The sequence below is a fragment of the Megalobrama amblycephala genome, linkage group LG6 (assembly GCF_018812025.1).
Source record: "Megalobrama amblycephala isolate DHTTF-2021 linkage group LG6, ASM1881202v1, whole genome shotgun sequence".
NCBI classification, from domain to species: Eukaryota; Metazoa; Chordata; class Actinopteri; order Cypriniformes; family Xenocyprididae; genus Megalobrama; species Megalobrama amblycephala.
Window position 1 is genome coordinate 28,117,712 of NC_063049.1, and position 19,377 is coordinate 28,137,088.

General features: G+C 40.1%; 1 protein-coding gene across 1 annotated transcript in view; it reads right to left on the reverse strand.

Annotated features, from left to right (window-relative positions):
* Positions 1–1,133: 1,133 nt before the first annotated feature.
* klf7b (Kruppel-like factor 7b) overlaps positions 1,134–19,377 on the reverse strand; it is a 43,851-nt gene continuing 25,607 nt past the window's right edge. Inside the window, exons 2-4 of the mRNA XM_048193665.1 lie at positions 15,807–16,416; positions 11,151–11,274; positions 1,134–6,048 (exon numbers count right to left, since the gene is read on the reverse strand). Of these exons, the coding sequence (XP_048049622.1) occupies positions 5,997–6,048; positions 11,151–11,274; positions 15,807–16,416 (786 nt within the window). The 3' untranslated portion in view covers positions 1,134–5,996. The remainder of the gene's footprint in view (positions 6,049–11,150; positions 11,275–15,806; positions 16,417–19,377) is intronic.

Sequence of the window (19,377 nt, forward strand, 5' to 3'; positions counted from 1 at the left end):
CATCAAAGGACGGGGACAACAGGTCTTCTTTACTGGCAGGAAAAAGTGTATTTCAGAAGTACAGGCACTTGTTATTTACTTGGGCCAACAAGCATTTAAGTTCATGCAAACTTCCAATACTGAATGCACAAAGTAACTAACTGTATTATTAAAGGGTTAGTTCACACAAAAATGAAAATTTTTGGGAAAAACCTCTTCCAGAAGCTCAAATGTGCTGTGTAACACACGAGAATGAACCTCATTGGTTACACAGCATGTTTGAGCTTCCGAAAGAGGTTTGTTCTTGTGCATCATTCAGGTTTGGTTGAGCTTTTGTATGTATATATATATATATATATATATACACATACACATATACGCTGATCAGTGTGTATATGTGAGTAAAAGCCTAAATTAAATCTGTTCATCATATAAAGCGATCAAGTCTCTTTGACTAAACCACTCAATTCATATAGATTAGATTTACAATCTCTTTATGAACTTTTTGAAGTGTCAAATTTCTAGTTGTGAAGGCAGTCTATAGAGGGACAGAATGCTGTCAGATTTCATCAAAAATATCTTAATTTGCGCTCCGAAGATGAACGAAGGTCTTACGGGTTTGGAACGACAAGAGGGTGAGTATTTAATGATAAAATTTAAATTTTTGAGTGAACTAGGCCTAACCCTTTAAAGCAGCAACCAGAAATTGCATTCTTGATGAATTTATTTATTTATTTACTTACTTTTTAAATTTAATTGTATATATATTTTTTTATTTTATTAATAATTTTATATTTTTATAATTTTGATTTAATTATGCTGTGAACAATAGTAAAATCACTGCTTGTTTAAATTTTTTTGTTGTTCTGCAAAAAATGCGTGATAGTCTTTGACCTTCACAGTGCTTCTGTTGGTGATGGTGTTCGGCTTTCCAATTCCAGTCAACCGTGGAGACACACACACAAAAAAAGTCATTTTGAGCCAATGTACACAGAGCCATTGTCACAATGTAGTGATTTCTGGGACAAAATGGTCTCATAATGAGTCTTGACTATTTGAAAGCACTGCACCAAAGGTTATGAAAGGCTATGAAAAGACAGCGAATCTCTCAAATATTTCTTCTTTCTGGTCACAGAAAACATCAGTCTGAGGTGTTCAGATTCTACCATTTATTACACTTATTACATTCTTAAATAAAAATGCTCCACTGAACAGTTCTTGCATAGATATCTTACAATACCAATTTAAAAAAGAATTATGAAACAGACCAGTAACAAAAATAAATTTCATCTTCTTCCTTAATAAAGAACATTACCATACTAACATTATATCATACAAATAATAATATTTTAAACACTTTGTACAGCAAAAGAACCAATAAAGAAAAACACACAAGGAAAGAACAGAATAGAAAAAAAAAAAACGGAGAGGAAGAGTGTGAAGTTTACAGGAAGTGAGGGGGTGGAGTGTTAGTGATGTGGTGAGGGAAAGAGAGGACAGTGAATTTGAGGGTCCCTGCTCTAGCGAGAAACTACATGCTTCAGCCTACAAATGGCAAAATGTCGTCCTACTTCCATACAGATAAATCAAGATGGCACATAACTGTTCTATTTTTTCTTTTTTTTTTTTCTTTTTCAGACTTGTACCTGCTCTACCAACTGGTGGCCATCTGAAAGATCCGTGTTTGGATTAGAGAGAGCACCTGTAAAAGCATTGAGGTCTGTTGTTGGCCGGTTGCTCCCTGGTTAGTGATGTCTAGGGACATTCATAGGTAAGAGATTGTTGACAGCTGGTAACATATAACTGCAGGATGAAACTGAAGTGACTGCGCTCTCGGGAAGTGACCGTGGTTCTGCAGGTGCAGGGTGGGATAGAATGGGGATGGGAGGTGAAGAACGCAAAAATCCAAAGGGAAAAACCTGGTGAAAACCTTACGTACTGACATATCAAGTTTGGACAAACACGGTTACAGATGCACTTCAAGATGCAGTATATCTCAAGTCAAATGAGTCCTTTAGAGTTCTCATATCTGTTTGCGGGTGACTGGGAACTATATAGATGAGTATTTGAGTGTATACACAGAATAGCAGACTTTATTTTGATGCATCGTTGACCGAAAAAGACCATTAAAGTTGTGCCATGAATCTACAAGCTAAATCTAATAAGCTGAAGTATGAATTGTTCCCATGATCTTGTGATAAGTGCATCTTGAAATGCCACTAAATGTTATGTAGACAATCGACAGCAGTGTCATTTAAACAGACTAAGCTAACGGTAACAATGAAGAGTGTTAGTTATGCAGTGAAATGTTGTTCCAATACGGACAATAAAAAACGAAAAAGTTGTCACCTCTGACCATTTATCATAAAATCCCCTTGTTGTGTTTCAAGCATCTTTTTGTATAAAATTTAAGCTGCCAAAAGCCTCTTTGAAGCAACAAAGCAAACGGCTTGGGAAGGGAGCTTCACTGGAAGAGTGCCCATATCTAGTACACTTAAAATTGTTCCCTTAGAATGTTTTCAAACATTCTTACTGTCATGAAAACACTCAGCCACAGCATTATCTTCGTTTTGAAGTCATACGGATAACTCGTGGTAGATAAGGTGGACTTCTGTACAGCTAAAATCGTGTTAGGAATTACGTGAACGATCGTTTTAGAGACGATCGCCTGGATGTTGATTTCTAAAGACATGCGTGACCTGCATTGACTATAGAAGCACTAGAACCGATGCGACTAATTCGCTGTTTGAATTTTCAAGGCTAGGTTCTAAACTCATCCTCAACTTCGCATTCAAACCATATTTTACAAGCACACATACTCGAGACCAAGCCAATGGCCACCTAGACGTTAAAGAACGAATCATGGGAAGCTGGTGAAGGGTAGAAGAGATACTGTGAGAATAAAATCAAACACAAATTTCTTCCTTCTCTCTTTCAACACCCAGCAGTTTATTTGCAAATGTGTAAATCTTTGGGCAAAGTATGTATCAGACGCCTGTGCAATTGACTGGCCTGCTGCTGTCGTTCTGAGAGTGAGAGATCGGGGGTTTTAAATGGCACTTGATATGTGATGGGATATGTATGGCATGTTGCCTGCTAATGAGTCTGATTGGCCTATTACATATTCATTTAGTAACGTCTGGAGCATGTTGGCAAAAGAAAGGATTTTCGTTTGTAATTTTGCATTTAACGTTGCTTCGCATTGTGTTTAAACAGACAATATTTATATGTATATCTTCAGTGTTAATTTGAAGACTGGCTTCATTGTTTGTCTGTGTCAAAGAAAAATATATGACGCTTTTTTTTTTGGTCTCTGCATTCCTGCTGTTATATCCCATATGGTGAGTAAAGGAATAAGCGGAATTGTCGTTTTGTCATGGAGCAAAAACAGGAGAGCCGAGCAGTGTGAAACAAAATCTTTTCACCACTGCTATATGTGAGTAAAGTGGAAATTGAACCCTTTCAAAGCTTTATAATTGATGTAACATGTAGAATGATGTACACTGTCTATAGTTGCCCCATTTGTGGAATTGTGGGACTTTAGACAATGTTATTATGACACTATAGCAATACATCCTGCTTGCTTGCTTTACAGAAACTCATACATACAATCGTCACATATACGAGCCGCTTCTCACGGAAAAAAGTGCCACAAACCACAACTGATTGTACATTAATGGAGATGCACTGATTCATCCCCTATATTGTGTAAAATTTTGGCATGACTTTGCATTTCAATGGAGAAAATGACTTGGAAATAAAAGGAAATCAATTGAAAACGGCAACTGAAATCAAATGTGTAGTTGTGGTTAAACCAAAGTGACTGTGTGTGTGTGAGAATCGGTGTATGTGTGATAGAGGAGCTGCCTTCAGCAGGCCTAAAACCAAGAGAAAGGCACCAACCCTTCACTCTTAGGCAGTTCTGCGCTGAGAGTTTCGGTATCGAACGTTAAGCTCTGGCGGTCCCCTGAGGGATACTCTGGGATCGTTTAGTAGAGTCTGTGATGACTACGAACATGTTACCGCTGAATCGTAATGGCTTTCAATCTCCCCTCCACCCTTACAGCCATTAAATCAATGCAGAAGAGGAGGGCCGGCAGGGAAACGCCTTGATTGCGACGCCACGGCAGGCTTCACAACCTTGGGAACGATGATATATTTTTTGTACCCGCTATTTGGAAGCTGATTGTTAACACAGAGCTAGACCTAGGCCTGGTTTAGCATAATTTACTCAAGTGTATCAACAAGTTCTCGATTTAACGTCTGACGTCTGGATGGAACGCAATCCTACAAAACAACAATTGCTAAAACCCTGCTGTGAAGATTTCGGTGCAAAACAAATAATGCTGAGAGGCAAGCTGCGCATGTATGTGTGCAAGTGCGTGTATCTGTCTGAAAGAGGCTGCCATGCAGTGTTTTGTTTTAACGCTGTTCATTAACTTGGTAATTATTGTTCTACTTTTTTTCTCCTCGAGTTTTTCTCAGGAAAAAGCCAAGAGCAAAGAAACCATTCTGTCTGCATTGTGGTGTGTGTGTCTGTGTTAAAGAGTTTTTTAATGTATTTTTTTTGTTTTGTTTTCTGCTTTTTTTCCCTCCAAGTTGTTTTTTGTTTTTATGATTTTTTTTGTTTTGTTTTTGAGTTTTTATTTTTTGACTGTATGAAAAAAAGCACAGAGAACATTGAAAAAATCAGTGCAGACAATGGATACGAAACAGGCAAAGTTTGTCTGGGCTGATGCCACTGAGTTCTTTTGGATCCCTATCCCAGCAGGTGCTCTAATCTGAGAGTCAAACATCCTGCCAACTGTCCCTCCCCGCCATAACGTCTCCTCTGTTGGTCTCCTCCAGTGCACCGGACTACTACGTTCTTACATGGGTGCCAGCATCAACACAAAGCAAAAGAACTCTTTCCAGTGTCAAGAGCATCACACAAGGTCCGTGTCGACGCGCTCTGGTTCGCTTTTCCCGGATCAAGTCTGAGCTAAGCAAAATGAAAAATAGAAGACTTCTGTCCTTTCATACAAAGCCAGCAGTCCCCGTCTTTCTGTTCCCATCTTATGCTTCAAACGTTTCATTTCAGTGCCAGATAGCAGCCACTGAACCTTGTGCATACTGAGAAGGGCTCACAGTTCCCGCCCGTATGTGCACATTAATGCTTGTGTTCGCAAAGTTTTCACTTTTCAGAAGTTTAAGACATTTCAGCTCAGAAGGAAAACAAACCATCTTTTTAACAGTCTTTTTAAAAACAAAAAAAACAACAAAACAACAAAGGCAAGAAAGTGTCGCTGCGCATCATTTCGGTCGCCCGTGAGTTGACGGGCATGAAGAGCAGAGAAGAGTTCGCTCCTGAGCGAAGAGTACGAGAAATCAGCACACATCCTGAGCGTTGCCGTATTTTTTGTTTTTCATTTTTCCCACGCAGAGACTGCTCCGGGGGCCGTGCATTGCGTTTGGCCGCTACTTCCATTGGTCACTCCTCAGAACGTATTGGCAATGTTGTTTTCCGTGTTTGGTTGCTTGCTGTATACGACATAGCTGCAGGTTGGTTATTGTGATGTGTCCTTGGAAAAAGAAAAAGAAGGAAGTTCCAGAATGTACAATGAACGTTGATTCTCTAGTAGAACCATTATGTTAAGTGATGAATGACATGTGCGTTTCGGTTTTGTACATGTAGCGTTTAGTCTACCGTCCCATGCTATTGGTGATTTACTGTACAAAAAGAGAATGAGGGGGGAAAAAAAAGGTGGTGTTTGGCAGTGTCTGACCTCCAAGCTAACGCTCGGTAAGGCATGGCTAATCGCTGATGAAAAGGCTTTTGGACTGTCTTGAGAGGGTGTAGAATCCAACAACGCTTGCCCACGCTGCCTCGCATGTTCCTACTGGTGATGTTTGCGGCCAGACCCCTTGTGTGCACCCAAAGTCTGTTGTGAATGTTCCCGAATGGGCGGTGCACACATGTTCTTCTCTTCATTCTCACTCTTTTCTCTCACTCTCTCTCTCTCCCGTCTCCCTTGGCCTTAGATATGTCGCTTCATGTGCAGAGCCAAGTGATCAGACCTGGAAAAACATCTGTAAATAGAGAAAGAGAGAGCGAGTTAGCTTGGAATCACTTAAGGAAAGAGAGTGATGATTGTGCTAAAGAGGACCACGGTCTAAGTTTCTTGGAAGACGTGTGACAGCTTTGCAGATGGAACAGAGAAAACAACATTTGGCATTTGGGAAAAAATGAATTTTTAAGCATAGCCAGCTTTTTGCTCTAAAACTGGTGACAGATCGTTTTGAATGCGTATCTTGCCAATGCAGTTAGCAGCAAAGCCTGTGCTGAGCCTTGCGCAAGAAATAATTTTTTGGGAGTATGACCACAAATCACAGTGAGCCTGTTTGAATTAGGAAATTATTTCGAGGCTGGAGGTGATATGGTATTGTTTAAACTGTGTGGCTGCATTAGCTATGTAGCACTTGAGTCATAGCGGTTGGTTTTTCGTAGTGGGCCATGGGCTTTTTTGTGTCATCATCAATTAAGCTCACATGTAACCACTGCTGGTAGGAGTAATACATAACCGTGCTTAGAAAATACAGTGTTGTGATGCCATTTCTACTTTACATTTATATGGCTATGAGGATTACTGTATTACAGCCAAAAAAGTGTTAAAAGTGAATCTTAACTGGAATGAATAAAAACTTGGAGAGTTGGAAAGGAGTGGAGAATTATAATTTCAATTTGCCTCTGGCTGTATCCATTATTAATTAGTCGAGAGCCAGAGTGTTAACTCCTCTGTTGCTTTTTGGATGGGAAGCAGCCAAGATGTAAAATGGGGTGGGTGGAGGGTGTGTATATATACAGGTATACACAGCTGGTTTTCAAATGAGTCATCTTAAGGTTTTTCTACATTATATATCAGTCGGACGGTTTCTGGTTTTCCCCAGTTGCTTCGCAGAATTCTGTTCTGAACATTGAACAAATTTAACATCATTCTCTTAATATTTTCTCTCTTTCTTTGTATGGCTCTTCAAGGAAAATCTTTCAAGCTTATTTCCAATGATTAGTAATACTTGTATGCCCAGTGAGGGAATAATGTCTATAGAAGGCAACAGCTGGGTTTTAGAAGTAACAATCCCATATGTTTGATAAAATTGATTACATAGAAACCTTTTAAGACAGACATACCATAAGGTTAAATAAAAACCGCTGAAATATTACAATTACTTGACATTGTCCAGGTGAAAAATTGAAGCACACTACCCATGAATCTGGAAGAGGCAGAGCCAACAATTGGACTACAAATACATTTTTTTATATAATGTACCATTGTTTTTGCCATACACAGTTCTTCATGGGATTGTAGTTCATTCCCTCATAAAAACCAAAACCACAAAACCACAAAATGTGTAATATTGTGATTTGTCTCTTTGTTGACCAATCATCATCTGGCTGTGGATTTGCATTATGTGAATGACAGATGTACATTTCACTTTAGGTATGTGATTTTTTTTTTGCAGAGCCTGAAGACACTGTATATTACACTTGGTTAATTTTTTGTTTTTCATTTATCTAGGTGTAAATAAGGTTGTGTGTGTGTGTGTGTGTGTGTGTGTGTGTGTGTGTGTGTGTGTGTGTGTGTGTGTGTGTGTGTGTGTGTGTGTGTGAGGTAGGGTAGAGCGACTGGACAGATGGTCCTGTGACTCACTGTAAGTGGCTGCTACACCAGCTGGCACACCCTTAGATCTCATAACCCCTCCCCCCACCTCTCACTCAACCCCTCTCAACACCCAACAGGGGGCTGTGCTTGATTAGGCAGGATTAATGATGCCCAATACACTTGTGTGTGTGTGTGTGTGTGTGTGACTGTGAGACAGTATGACTGTGTATGTGTTGGCTGACTGTATTTACTGTTAGACTGCCCTTGACTGTAGCTACTCATAACCCATTGTGATGGTAACACGTTTGTGTAATTACACCTAGCTGAGAAATACCCTAAAATTTACCTATAGTTTTTTTTTTGTTTTTTTCTCCAAAGTTTGGTATCAATAATTTTAGTCAGCTTTACTTTTTGATTAATTCTTTGAAAACTTAATTCTTAATTACTGTTGTGGACTTGAGGTTGCCTCAGAGTAACCATCTCTGTAACTTAAGACAGATACACATGTCTGGCACTATACCATAAATCATGGAAGAAATGCTGTATTATGTATTGATTATTCTATTCTATTCTCTAATGGCATCTGCAGCTGCCTTAGTTTAATAACACATGGACATTTAAATACAATTGAATAAAAAGCAGTAGCTAGCTATTCAACTCAACTGTAATGACACCTAGACAGTTTTAAGGGTTCATTCGGCAAACTGATCAGGAAGTTCAGCTCTGTAACAGGTCTCATCCTGAACTGACTGGAGGCATTGCCAGAGAAGAAGACAGTTCCAAAATTAAAGACCATAATGGGCAGTTTTGCACATCTTTTCAACGGTGTGTACTCTGAATCAACTTTAGCCCCTGGCTTATTCCATCCAGATTCAACTAGGCATCCTTCCTGCCATTGGACAATTTCAATACTGTCTCCTTCTGCCATTGCTACACATTACTCTTGATTGTTCTCCCAGTCAAGGGTAATAATGCTGCACAAGGACTCTTTCACATCCCAGCAGCATCACTGTTCACACTAGTTTTTTCATTCTATATTCACCCATAATGCAATGCACAACCAAAAATGGATGTGCTTCCCCGAGAGGTTCTTCAAGGTTTAGTATTAAAAGCGAGAAACAGGAGGGCTCAATTTATAAATGCTTTCCAGAGAATGATGGGGATCTGTGTGTGGGATTCTGCAGCAGAACTAAATTGCTTAGGCTAGACTCCAAATTCAGAAGATTCCCTTGTTTATACCTGACAGGGAGAAAGAATTGTCAATGTAGATTTGCTTATCCAAGCTAGCTCCTCCTCCTTTTGTCATGCAATAGCTGCCAAACATTGAGTAATGAGTGTAGGGACACAGATTTCCCCATGCTTTCCCCTAGAGAGTTCATGTGCTTGGCTGCGCCTGAGGGAGAACGGCGCTGTTCAGGTGTCGGCAGCAGTCTGCAGAACAGAGGCCGTCCCAGCCGCAACTTGTCCGCTGGGAACAGTGGAGCTTCATTGTGATGGAGCAGCAGAGAAATGTTCAATGGACAACTTTCAAAAGGCTGCGGCAAGGTTGGTTTGATGCCGACGGCGAGACAGGGAGCCGTGTCTAATTGTGCTTCCACCTGGAGCTGGCTCAGTGGGCACGCGGCCTCCACTGTGTAATTGCTGCCCGCATGCCAGGCACGAGTGACAGCTTCTTAATACTGTCACCTGACAGGCTATCATTCTTTCTCCCCATGCTAATGCAAATCTCCCTTTTTCTCTGCTGTTTCTGTGTCTCTTCACCTCTTTATCACCAATGACAACACACGTTCACTATGCTGCCTCTACATAACGTGTGTGTGCTCGTGCTAAAATATAGCCCATAAGATTTAAACAGGGTTCACACAGTCATGAGGGAAGTTGTGATTTCCAGACTAGAAATTTTCAATGACTTTCTCCCCGACTGAGTGTTTAACTAAGTTAAACATGCAGACTGTTTAAATATAAGTATATTTATGCTCAGCTTAATTGCTCTTTGTGAGTGCAATCGCGATCCTGAGCAATTCATTGAAAATTCATGGCAAAATCATGAACATTCAGTGGTCAAAATGTGTGAGAACATTGTTTTAAATAATTAGTAAGAATCTCAATTTGCATACTTCTATGTAGTCAAAGCATAGGACTTTGCTGGTGATTGCGAAGTCAGTATTTAGTCCACGGAAAACTTTGTTGTATACGGTTTCCATTTGCATTTTACATCTTGCTACATTTATTGTAGTTCATTACTACTGAAGTGTGTACTTTCCGTCCCACTAGCATAACTACACAAAATTACAAAATGTACTATTTTAAAACGGGTTTCTTGGACATTCTGTTGTCTGCCATTGGTTGGGAAAAAGTTATGGCTGCCGTAAACTGTGGCTGTCAGCTTGGGGAACCATCCAGGCAAGTACACCTGTTTTAAATGTATAATTATTTGGGATGCACTAATTCTAATTATGCATACTTTAAAAAGTGGGAAGTATGTAGAGATGCACAATATATTGGTACTATATCAGTTATCAGCAGATATTAGAGATTATCAGCATATATTTAATTGTGCATGCTCATTATCTCTATTTTTAGATTTTAGATTACCTTTGAGGTCATCTAACTCTAATTTAAAATTAATCTTTAAAAATGCTAATAATTTAATATCACTGTTAAATGTAATCTTTAACAAATCTAAATTAATATTCATTTTTTTTGGCATCACACATTAAAATGTTGTGATGCCAAATTCAAATGGTTGATTTTTTCTTTCTACTAAATAAATTAATATTTTTTCATAAAAAAATTTATATTGCTAATTTTTCTGTTATCTGCAATAAAATCAAAATAATTGTAGGTTTATTGTATCGATCAGAATTTCAATATCAGTGCATCCATAATAGAATGTAAAGTGTGACTTACTGTTACTCTATACACGTCCTAAAACAAAAACTTACAGTATGCTGATGTTTCAATATTTGCAGTAAAAAAAAGAAAAAACAAAATCATCAAAGATGCTTTGTCTTTCCGTTAGAGCTCTACGTGCATAGATTTCCTCCTGTGCCCTCCACAGCTCTTTTATATTAGTGTTATATAACTTTCTTACCATGGAATGCACACCCATGCCTTTAACTTCTCTTTCTCCCGGCACTCAAGCCACATTGTGGGCATATGCTGTACCAATGGGAGGATGGAGGAAAGTGGAACAGGATGTGAGAATGAGATATTCACAGTAATTCGGTAATGGGTATCACAGGACCAGACTCTGAATGAGTTATTCAGCAGGGAACTGGGCCTGTACTAACTTCCAATAAGCCCGATGTAGTAGTGCTATGTGCATGCCATCAGAGAAAATTAGAGAAAACAAGAGTGAAGGGAGAGTTTGGTCTTGTGGTCTCATAACTAGAGGAATTTGTTTATGGGCACTTGAGGACTGTGGACTAGTGTTTTTGAACGTGTAGAGGTGTTAAAGAATTAAGAAGGGTTAAATGTGCTCATACATTTTTTGTGAGCTAGCTTTGCAGGTTTTGCAGTGTCTCTTACCTGTCGCAGTGGTTGCACTTGAAAGGTTTGGCACCAGTGTGTTTGCGGTAGTGCCTCGTCAGTTCGTCGCTTCGTGCAAAACGCCATTCACAGCCTTCCCAGGAGCATTTGTAAGGCTTCTCACCTGCATGCACAAACACACATCATTTAATCCATGCTTCACCATTCACACACACCTGTACACAGATGGTGCACCTCTGGAGCGAAACAGCCACTGTGCCACTGTGAGCACCGTCAGCAGTTCCGTTATGAACATCATTCATTACCGTTTCTCTCAATCACACATCCCAGCCATCCAATCAGATTGCTTGCTTTCTCTCCCAGTCAGCCAATCGCATGTCTGTAATGCAAACCTCCTGTATTCTCAATAGTCAAAATGTGAAAAATGTTGCCTTCTCAGGCAACATACAGAGGTGATCATTTTCACAAAAATTGATTCGATCAAAGGGTCATTTTCCACCTTTTCTTAAATTGAAGAGGGGCTGCCTAAATGTGCTCAGTCACCATAACAGAATGAATTCATAACCCAAAGTCAAGTATCCAAAATGAAGCCATTTGTGTTAAATGTTCTCCACCCTCCCATTGAGCTCTGAAATTCAATTGAAGTTAAACAGATGGGAAAGGAGATACCAATTGTTCCACATGCTGTACTTTTATGCCTCAGATTTAAAATATGGCCATGAGTGAGGGAGGAAGGGGGGTTTCAACGCCCGAAGAGAGGGTCCCGGCACAGTGGCAATGTTCCTGGGGAAAAGAACTGGCTTCAGCCTGGGGCCTGGGTGGGAATGGGGAGGGTGTTGATGGCACTGATTCAGATCTGGAGGTGGTAATGATAATTGGGGTCTTAATGACACTTAATGGGAAACAATGCCATATTCACAGTAAAAGAGCTGCCAGCTACTCCAGCAAATGCTGTGTGCAGTGCACCAATCTTCCTAACTAGAGTAAAGCTCCATTAAAATGGATGTTTCTCCATTGGAAATAGTTGTTCACTAAATTGATTCCGACCACACTTCTAAACTCAGTTGACCACCAAATAGGGATGGTGATTTAAAGGAGTTTTTGTAATTGATTGTTGAATAAAAACGCATGCATGCCATATTCTGCACGTAGGCTACTTTATAATTTAAAGGCCCACTGAAGTGCCTTGGAACGCGCAGCATTATTCAGTGTATTGACGTAATTTCCATTGAAACAGGAAGATAGGGCGGGACATCAAACAGCCCCTCCCCTTTTTAAAAACAGCCAATAGTGTTTCGTTTATATCACAGCTCGGCTTTAGTCGTTGAGCTCGGGAAACCCGCAGTTTCCTCCTAATCTCTAACCGTTTCTCCTCCTAATCTCCTCCTTGCTTTAAAATGTGCCATTTACCATGTAGAAAATGGTAAATGTGTGAACAAGTGACCGATTTTAGCCGCAGCTTCAGCGTCTATTTATAATGTGGGGGTGGGACACTTTAGATTCTAGAGACCATTTGATTGGACAGAAAACTTGAAACCTGCCTTACTTGAAAGACCATACCAACAAGTTTAAACTAGTTTGGACCAGCATAGAAATTCATGCTAGTCTTTCAGCAAGGATGTGCCTAGACCTCCATGACTGACTCTTGATACTGACGAAGAAAATCATAGAGAGGAATGGAAATGATTAGAGACTGTTATTTTCTTTTTTCTTTTGTAAGGAAAATATGATCCAATAAGATGTGCGGAAAGTGGAAGGTATTCGCTGTCGCAATATTTCATATCCCAAAAAATGTATGCAGTTGTTATGAGCACTCATATTACTGTTATAAAATCAAAGTCTGTTCATCTATTTATCAGGTCCCGTTTTTTAGCTTTATGATGCAAGATGAAGTAAAGGATGACATAATGTCGGGTTTACCACTACGTTGCTCAGTCTGTCCTGAAAGTCTCTTATGATGCAACATAAAGTAAAGAATGACACAGCAGTAGTGACGAGGAAAACGATTCCACGTAAGATGCCTGACCAGTTCCTCTTTCCTTTCCCCATAGACATTTTTTGACTTTTGATAACAAATAGAAGAGGATTTTTAAATATAATACAATGTACTTGGCCTTTTTTCACTAGTTCACCTCTGGGAATATTGCAAACAAGCAGCGGGCCTTCTTTGACATCTCTCATCTTTCTCTGCCAGGCAAGACGCGCACAGACAAACAGCAGGTCAAAGTGCCTTGAGGTTTATTTTATTATGTTTGCCTGTCCTTGAGCTCCTTCAATTTATAAAATCAGTTGGAGAAAATATTGCCATGTCTGCTCTTGTGTCTGTGACTGCTACAAGTGTGCAGGAAGAGCATCTCTCTGTCATTTGGAGAGTGGCGGGGCCGCAGGTGTGAGACGGCAAACGTTTCGCACTACACTCACAATAATTGGCCAAAGACCCCCTTGCGCTTGCTCCATCCTTATGCCGTAGCCCCCTTCCTCCCCCTCTTTATTTCGTTGCCTCTCTTGCTGTCTGACAGCAGCGAGGCAGGCTTGGACCTGCAACCACGGCAACCATAACGCAGGCCAATTATAACTTGGAGAGTCATGGATGCATGATGGAGTCGCCTAGCAACCAGCCGAGAGAGGGAGAGAGAGTGTTAAAAGGAGAGAAGAGAAAGAGAAAGAGCCATTCAGTCGGTATGCAACCTATGGACACTCCGCAATACCAACCAATTATTGCTTGCTTTAGATATGCATGATGTAGTTGCCTGGCAACCCCAACTGTACCCAAAGAGGGATGGGGAAAGGTGGGATTGATTTGGCATATTGGAGCTTCAATTGGTATCTAGAGCTGCAAATAATCAACCTATTACAGTCTTTTGATATGGTCTCCTAGCAACGGACCCCCTCTAAAACTGCAACTTCCTTCCCTCGCACCAGTGTCCTAGGTGTGTATGGTGCGGTTAATTACATTTCCTCAGGACAGAGTGCTGGTAAGCTATTATTGTCTCCGAAGTTTAGATTTGAGAGGTAGGGCCCAATTATCATCCATTCATTTTGTCTTCTCCAGTGGCTCATGTTGCATTTCAAAATGAGCTCTCTGATTCTAACCCATTTTTATCCTCCAAATCCCATTCAGGGATGTGTTATTAACTTCAGCAAACATTGTTGACAAAGCAAAGCAGGACCATGTCATTACCACAGGGCTCCACGGCTGCATTTATGAGTGTATATGATTGCGTGAATGTGAAAAAATACTTTAGCGACTTCTGACACACAATCAGATGTATTGATATACATTAATAAAACTCCCTAATGCAATTAAAACAAAATAAAAGCTCCATAATGCATTTAACCTTATATGTATGCCTTGTATGCCAAATCAGAGATCCATTTCTCACCAAAATTATGTGAGTCATAATGTGAAATTATTTCTGAGTATAATAATTTGGTCATGCAGATGTTTGTAGGTAGCCCTTTGGGGGTGTCCAGTCAAATCCAGCCATAAGATTTATTCCACCAAGTGATTAATGCATGCTTAACAACATCTGTCTTTCAGCCAATAAGGTAAGCCTACTGTGTGATATGTGTTTGTATGTATGTATAAATGAACATTCATATTTTATATATATATATATATATAATATTTCATATGATATGATATATATTATGATATGAATGTTCATGAACTTCTAATCTGTTAAGCATCCTATTTTTATCCTTATGTTTTTTCAAGACAAATGTTATTCATATGGGCATCAGTCAAGTCTGCTGTTGTTTATTGCCATCTCTCAGGTTAGCTTAAAATATTGAAACTGAAAAAAGGTACAACATTTTCTGAATTCTGTAGACATTTTTCATTTACTTTTCAGGGTCATGAGTGGTCCTAAACAAACATATTAGCATAGAGTCTTATAGCATGTAAGTTTCTCTTAAATCCTGTTGTAATTTTAATCTCCGTTTTAGTAATATAAGGAAATGATAACCGAAAGAACAGGATTAAGCTAATTAAAAAAAAATAAATCAGTCTTGTAATAAATACATAATGTGATGATCCAGCAAGCCAAAATGTTCCTTCAGGGTTTTTATTTTCCACTTTTTCCTGCTTATTGCTTATTTCCACCGGTCTTCAAAAGCGAAAGCAGCATTGATACGCTAGAATCAGCCCAAAAGCGATTAGCACTACTAGCTCTCACAGGAACCTGTCGAGTCAACAGCTGGCCACAGGGGCCAGATACGCTGCATTGAGGCCACTGTCACAGTAGGTTTCGGGGCCACAGCAGAGTGCAAAACACTCTCAGGTTCAGCGAGAGGGCAGAAACTACGGCACTAGAGCGTGCGAGCTCGAATTAGCTTGGAAACAAGATTCAGCTCAGTCAGTCTATCAATCATCTTGCAATTACTGACTGCACTGGCAGGTTTTGAATGGTGCGGCTAGGCACATTTTAGTCTGAGATTAAGGTGCAGGAGAGAGAAAACCAGATAATTTGCTTTGGGGCTGTGCTGCAAAAATCTAGCTTCACAAGATCTCTTGTGACCCTTCTATAGTATCAGAACCTTGGCAAAGAAGATTTTCTGAACTCTGAAACTATCTTGTTACATGCAGAATTAGACTTTCAATACCAGAAGCCTCTCTCCAGGAAAGCTAAATGCTATATGTGGTATTAAATGCTAAAACGTATATGATATGATGTTATTGGTGCATTTAATCACCTGTATGTGTCCTCTGGTGTGCCTTTAGGTGGGAGCTTTTTGTGTAAACCTTCCTACAGCCATTAAACTGGCAACGATGGACCCTCTTTTTGTTCTCTGGGATGTCTCCTCCGCCTACCGTTCCCTGGCCTCCTTCTCCATCGCTCTGTGCACCACGATTTGGTGGCGAAGGTAGCGAATGCGTCGCCACTAACTTTGCTGCCCCAAGTCCGACTTTCTTGGCCACCAGTTTCAGCGTGAGAGTGCCATCAGCTGTGGCGGTAAGAGTCTGCGTGGGCTTGACAAGATGGCGTCCCAATTCAGGGGAGGAAGGTGGCGTGAGGGACGTGACTGCGTTTAGCTGGGCGGGATTAACTCCTCCGCTGGCTTCTTTTAGCCCTGCGTCAGTACTCTTGGTGTTGGCTGGGGCATGGAGGTTTTTGGGAAGGGATACCAGCAGAGGTGGGGGGCTGGGCTCATCCGATAAATTGGGCAGCAGAGGGTCCATCAGGTCCTCGTCGCTGTCTCCCTTCATGAAGGCTGGCGTGAGGAGGCAGTCAAGTTCCTCGTCGAAGAGTTCCGAAAGCCTTTTGGGCTCCGTCTGTAGGTACCTTTCCAGTTCCAGACATGTCTGCAGGAGAAACAGAAATGCATAAAAATGAGACAGTAAGACTTAGAATACTCTTAGAATAAGTCCAGTGACGTTTATGAAGGGAAAGCTAATCATCTAATAAATGCAGTCACAGCTGAACATTTCACAGTGAAACACGTGGCGTGTCAACATGTTTCCAGTTTGTGTTGGTTCAGTTGGTCGCACTGTGGAAATTGTAAACGACTACATCTGCTACATAGAGACTTTTGCACAGAAAAATTTTTGAGTGCAGCTGGGGGGCAAGATTTTCTGGGAGAGAAGCTGAACATCCGTGGAATTTTTATTACACTTGCTGCGGTTGAGGGAATAGTATTTATCTATGTAGCGTAGGTTATTTCGTACGGTGCTTATTGAGCGAGAAATGACCATCTTATTACTTAAGATACCTTTCCCCTCACTCTGGTTTTTCCTCTGATGAATACTTTGGCAGACAGAGGGAGGACGGAAGAGAAAGACGGCACTATCATGGCTCACTGACTGCTCACTCAGCAGTTTCTTTTTCAGTGGTTTAACATTATTGTTCCCCAGTCACAGTGGCCAGTTTGGATATTAGAGAATTCTGTTCAGTGTGTTGCGGTAAAAGCACTTTGGCAGTCAAATGGCAGTAGAGTAAACCTTCCAGCTCTTTACTTCATTTCAGCTGTAAATTACAGTTGCTATACATGCCCTATCTTAACTTATGTAATTTCCTTTAGCTCAGACTTAAATAATTTGTCCAAAATGAAGGTATTTCCTAGCATCTGTTGTTTGCTGATAAGCTGCACTTTTTAGTCTATTTTACTTAATTGAAATATGTATACGCATACAGGGGGTTTTCAAACTAGGGTTTGGGGGCTATTAGGGCGTCTGCAAAAAACTGAGAAAAATATTTTACAATGTGTATTTTTCAAAGTTAATTATTATTTAATTTTGTCTTATCTAAGTGTTATCACTCTTAATAATTTTCTAACAGCATAAATGGGTTTTTATACATGGAAAATATATTAATACATGAAAATATATCGGCATCAAAAAGTTTGAAAACCACTGTGCATACAGGGATTTCTTTGAGGTTACTATTTCAGACTAAACACAGAAAAGTGTAAGAAACAGTACTGGATACATTTCTAATCCCAGCTACTGCTTAAGTGAAACACTGACCATTCAATTTACTTGAAGCCAAATGGTTCCTGTGCACTTTCTCTGACCTCACTGGTGACACAGAAAGAAAGGCACTAATACTGTAGCTACAATTTGACTCATGTTATGCAATACAGCACAGCCTTCAACGAAGACTAAAATAACTGAAACACAGTCCACTGCAGCAGCTACAATTCACCACTGCAAGCTCTGCCCGTCAGCTCTGCGTTCATTTATGATTCTGAGCACTACCTGGAAAGTGCATGAATTATCCATGCACTGAAGATTTTTTTAGCCATGTTTTAGCGAAGGGGAAATTTAGCAACCAAGAGGGATCATGCATCTCTGAAATTATTCCATTCTTGTGCATTTTGTAGGTCTTATTACTTTAATAGATCCTCTAAAGACATACCCAATCTGCATTGATAAGCACAGAGCAGCATATAGATAAATTCTTTATGTAATGCAGCTTAAAGCAACATGCCATTGAGAGATGGCAGAGGGTTTAAAGAACTTGGCATAAGCACACTATATTTTCACACACATCTGAGCAACCACATGAACAAGAAAAAGAAAATGTAGATGAGGTGAATTGACTCTTCTGGACTGGCTGCTAGTGTAGAAAGCCCCTTGCGCACTGAGCTCCATCTATTATAAATGCAGTGCCAGGGGGTTCGCATGCAGCGCTAAGAGCCAATGTCAGACAAAGAGCAGGCAAAGAGAGGCGAGGGGGAGAATCGCAAAACTGTTATTAGCAAATGTGGATGCAGTCCAAGTTAGACACAAAGGGGAAATTATCGCCAATCTCAGAGTCAGTTCCTCTCGCTGTCTCCGCTCCCTGCTTGGATAATAAAGTCGGCACATTATCTAAACTAATGTGTTTATATCTCCACCCGCATCTAACAAAACAGACTTTTTTTTCGCACCCTCTCTATTTTTGAGGTTGAAATTATGATGATTTTTCGCTCATACAAATAGATTTTAATTAAGCATTTTGGCTTTCATCAGATGTCGTTTGAAGTTCTACCTCTTGATGCAAAACCGATCTCTCTTCTGCGCTCCTCTCTCTCTCTCTCCCTACACAGCATGCGCTGATGACTAATTAGCCACTCAAACGACCCAGCAAAGAGAGGCTCTTTATTCAGTTAATTTGCTGATGGGAAGCCTAAGTGTGTATGTGTGCGTCTGTGTGCTTGTATGTGTGTAAGATGTAGTCACAAGAACAACACTTGAGTTAAAAGTGCCATATTTATACATTTATTTAACATTTTTTTAGGACCGTATGAAGCGCTGCTGCTTTATTCCAAAAAGGGTTTTTAGAGTGTAATGCAATAGAAGAACCTTTTAGTTTTTCATACCTGCTGGAAAAGCAATCTTAAAACAGCCCAAGCATGTTCTTAGCTGGTTTTGCAATCTGCACAAGTTGGTTTTCAGCTAGTTTAGCAAGTCGCCAAGCTGGTCTTCAAAGCTGACCAGCTGAAAAGTGTCCCAAATCCCTTTTAAACCAGGAGGTTTAAACCAATAGGAACAGGAGAACCTAAACAGGTTCTGTGGTTCTACTGGTGCTTCAAAGAACCCAGAAGAGCTTCATTTTTTCCCCTTTTCCACCAATATGCTGATTTGAAGGACCTATAATGAAACATCAATAACTTGTTTTTTATTTTTGTTTCGTAATTATAGTCAGCTCAAGAACCATGTATAGTCAAATGGAAACCAAGAAAAGGGTTGAAGCACCTAACATTTTTAAAGATTGTATGTCATGCAGAAATATGAGCAGATCAGTTGTTCCTTCCAGCAAAACCTGTCCTAAGCTCTCGCAAT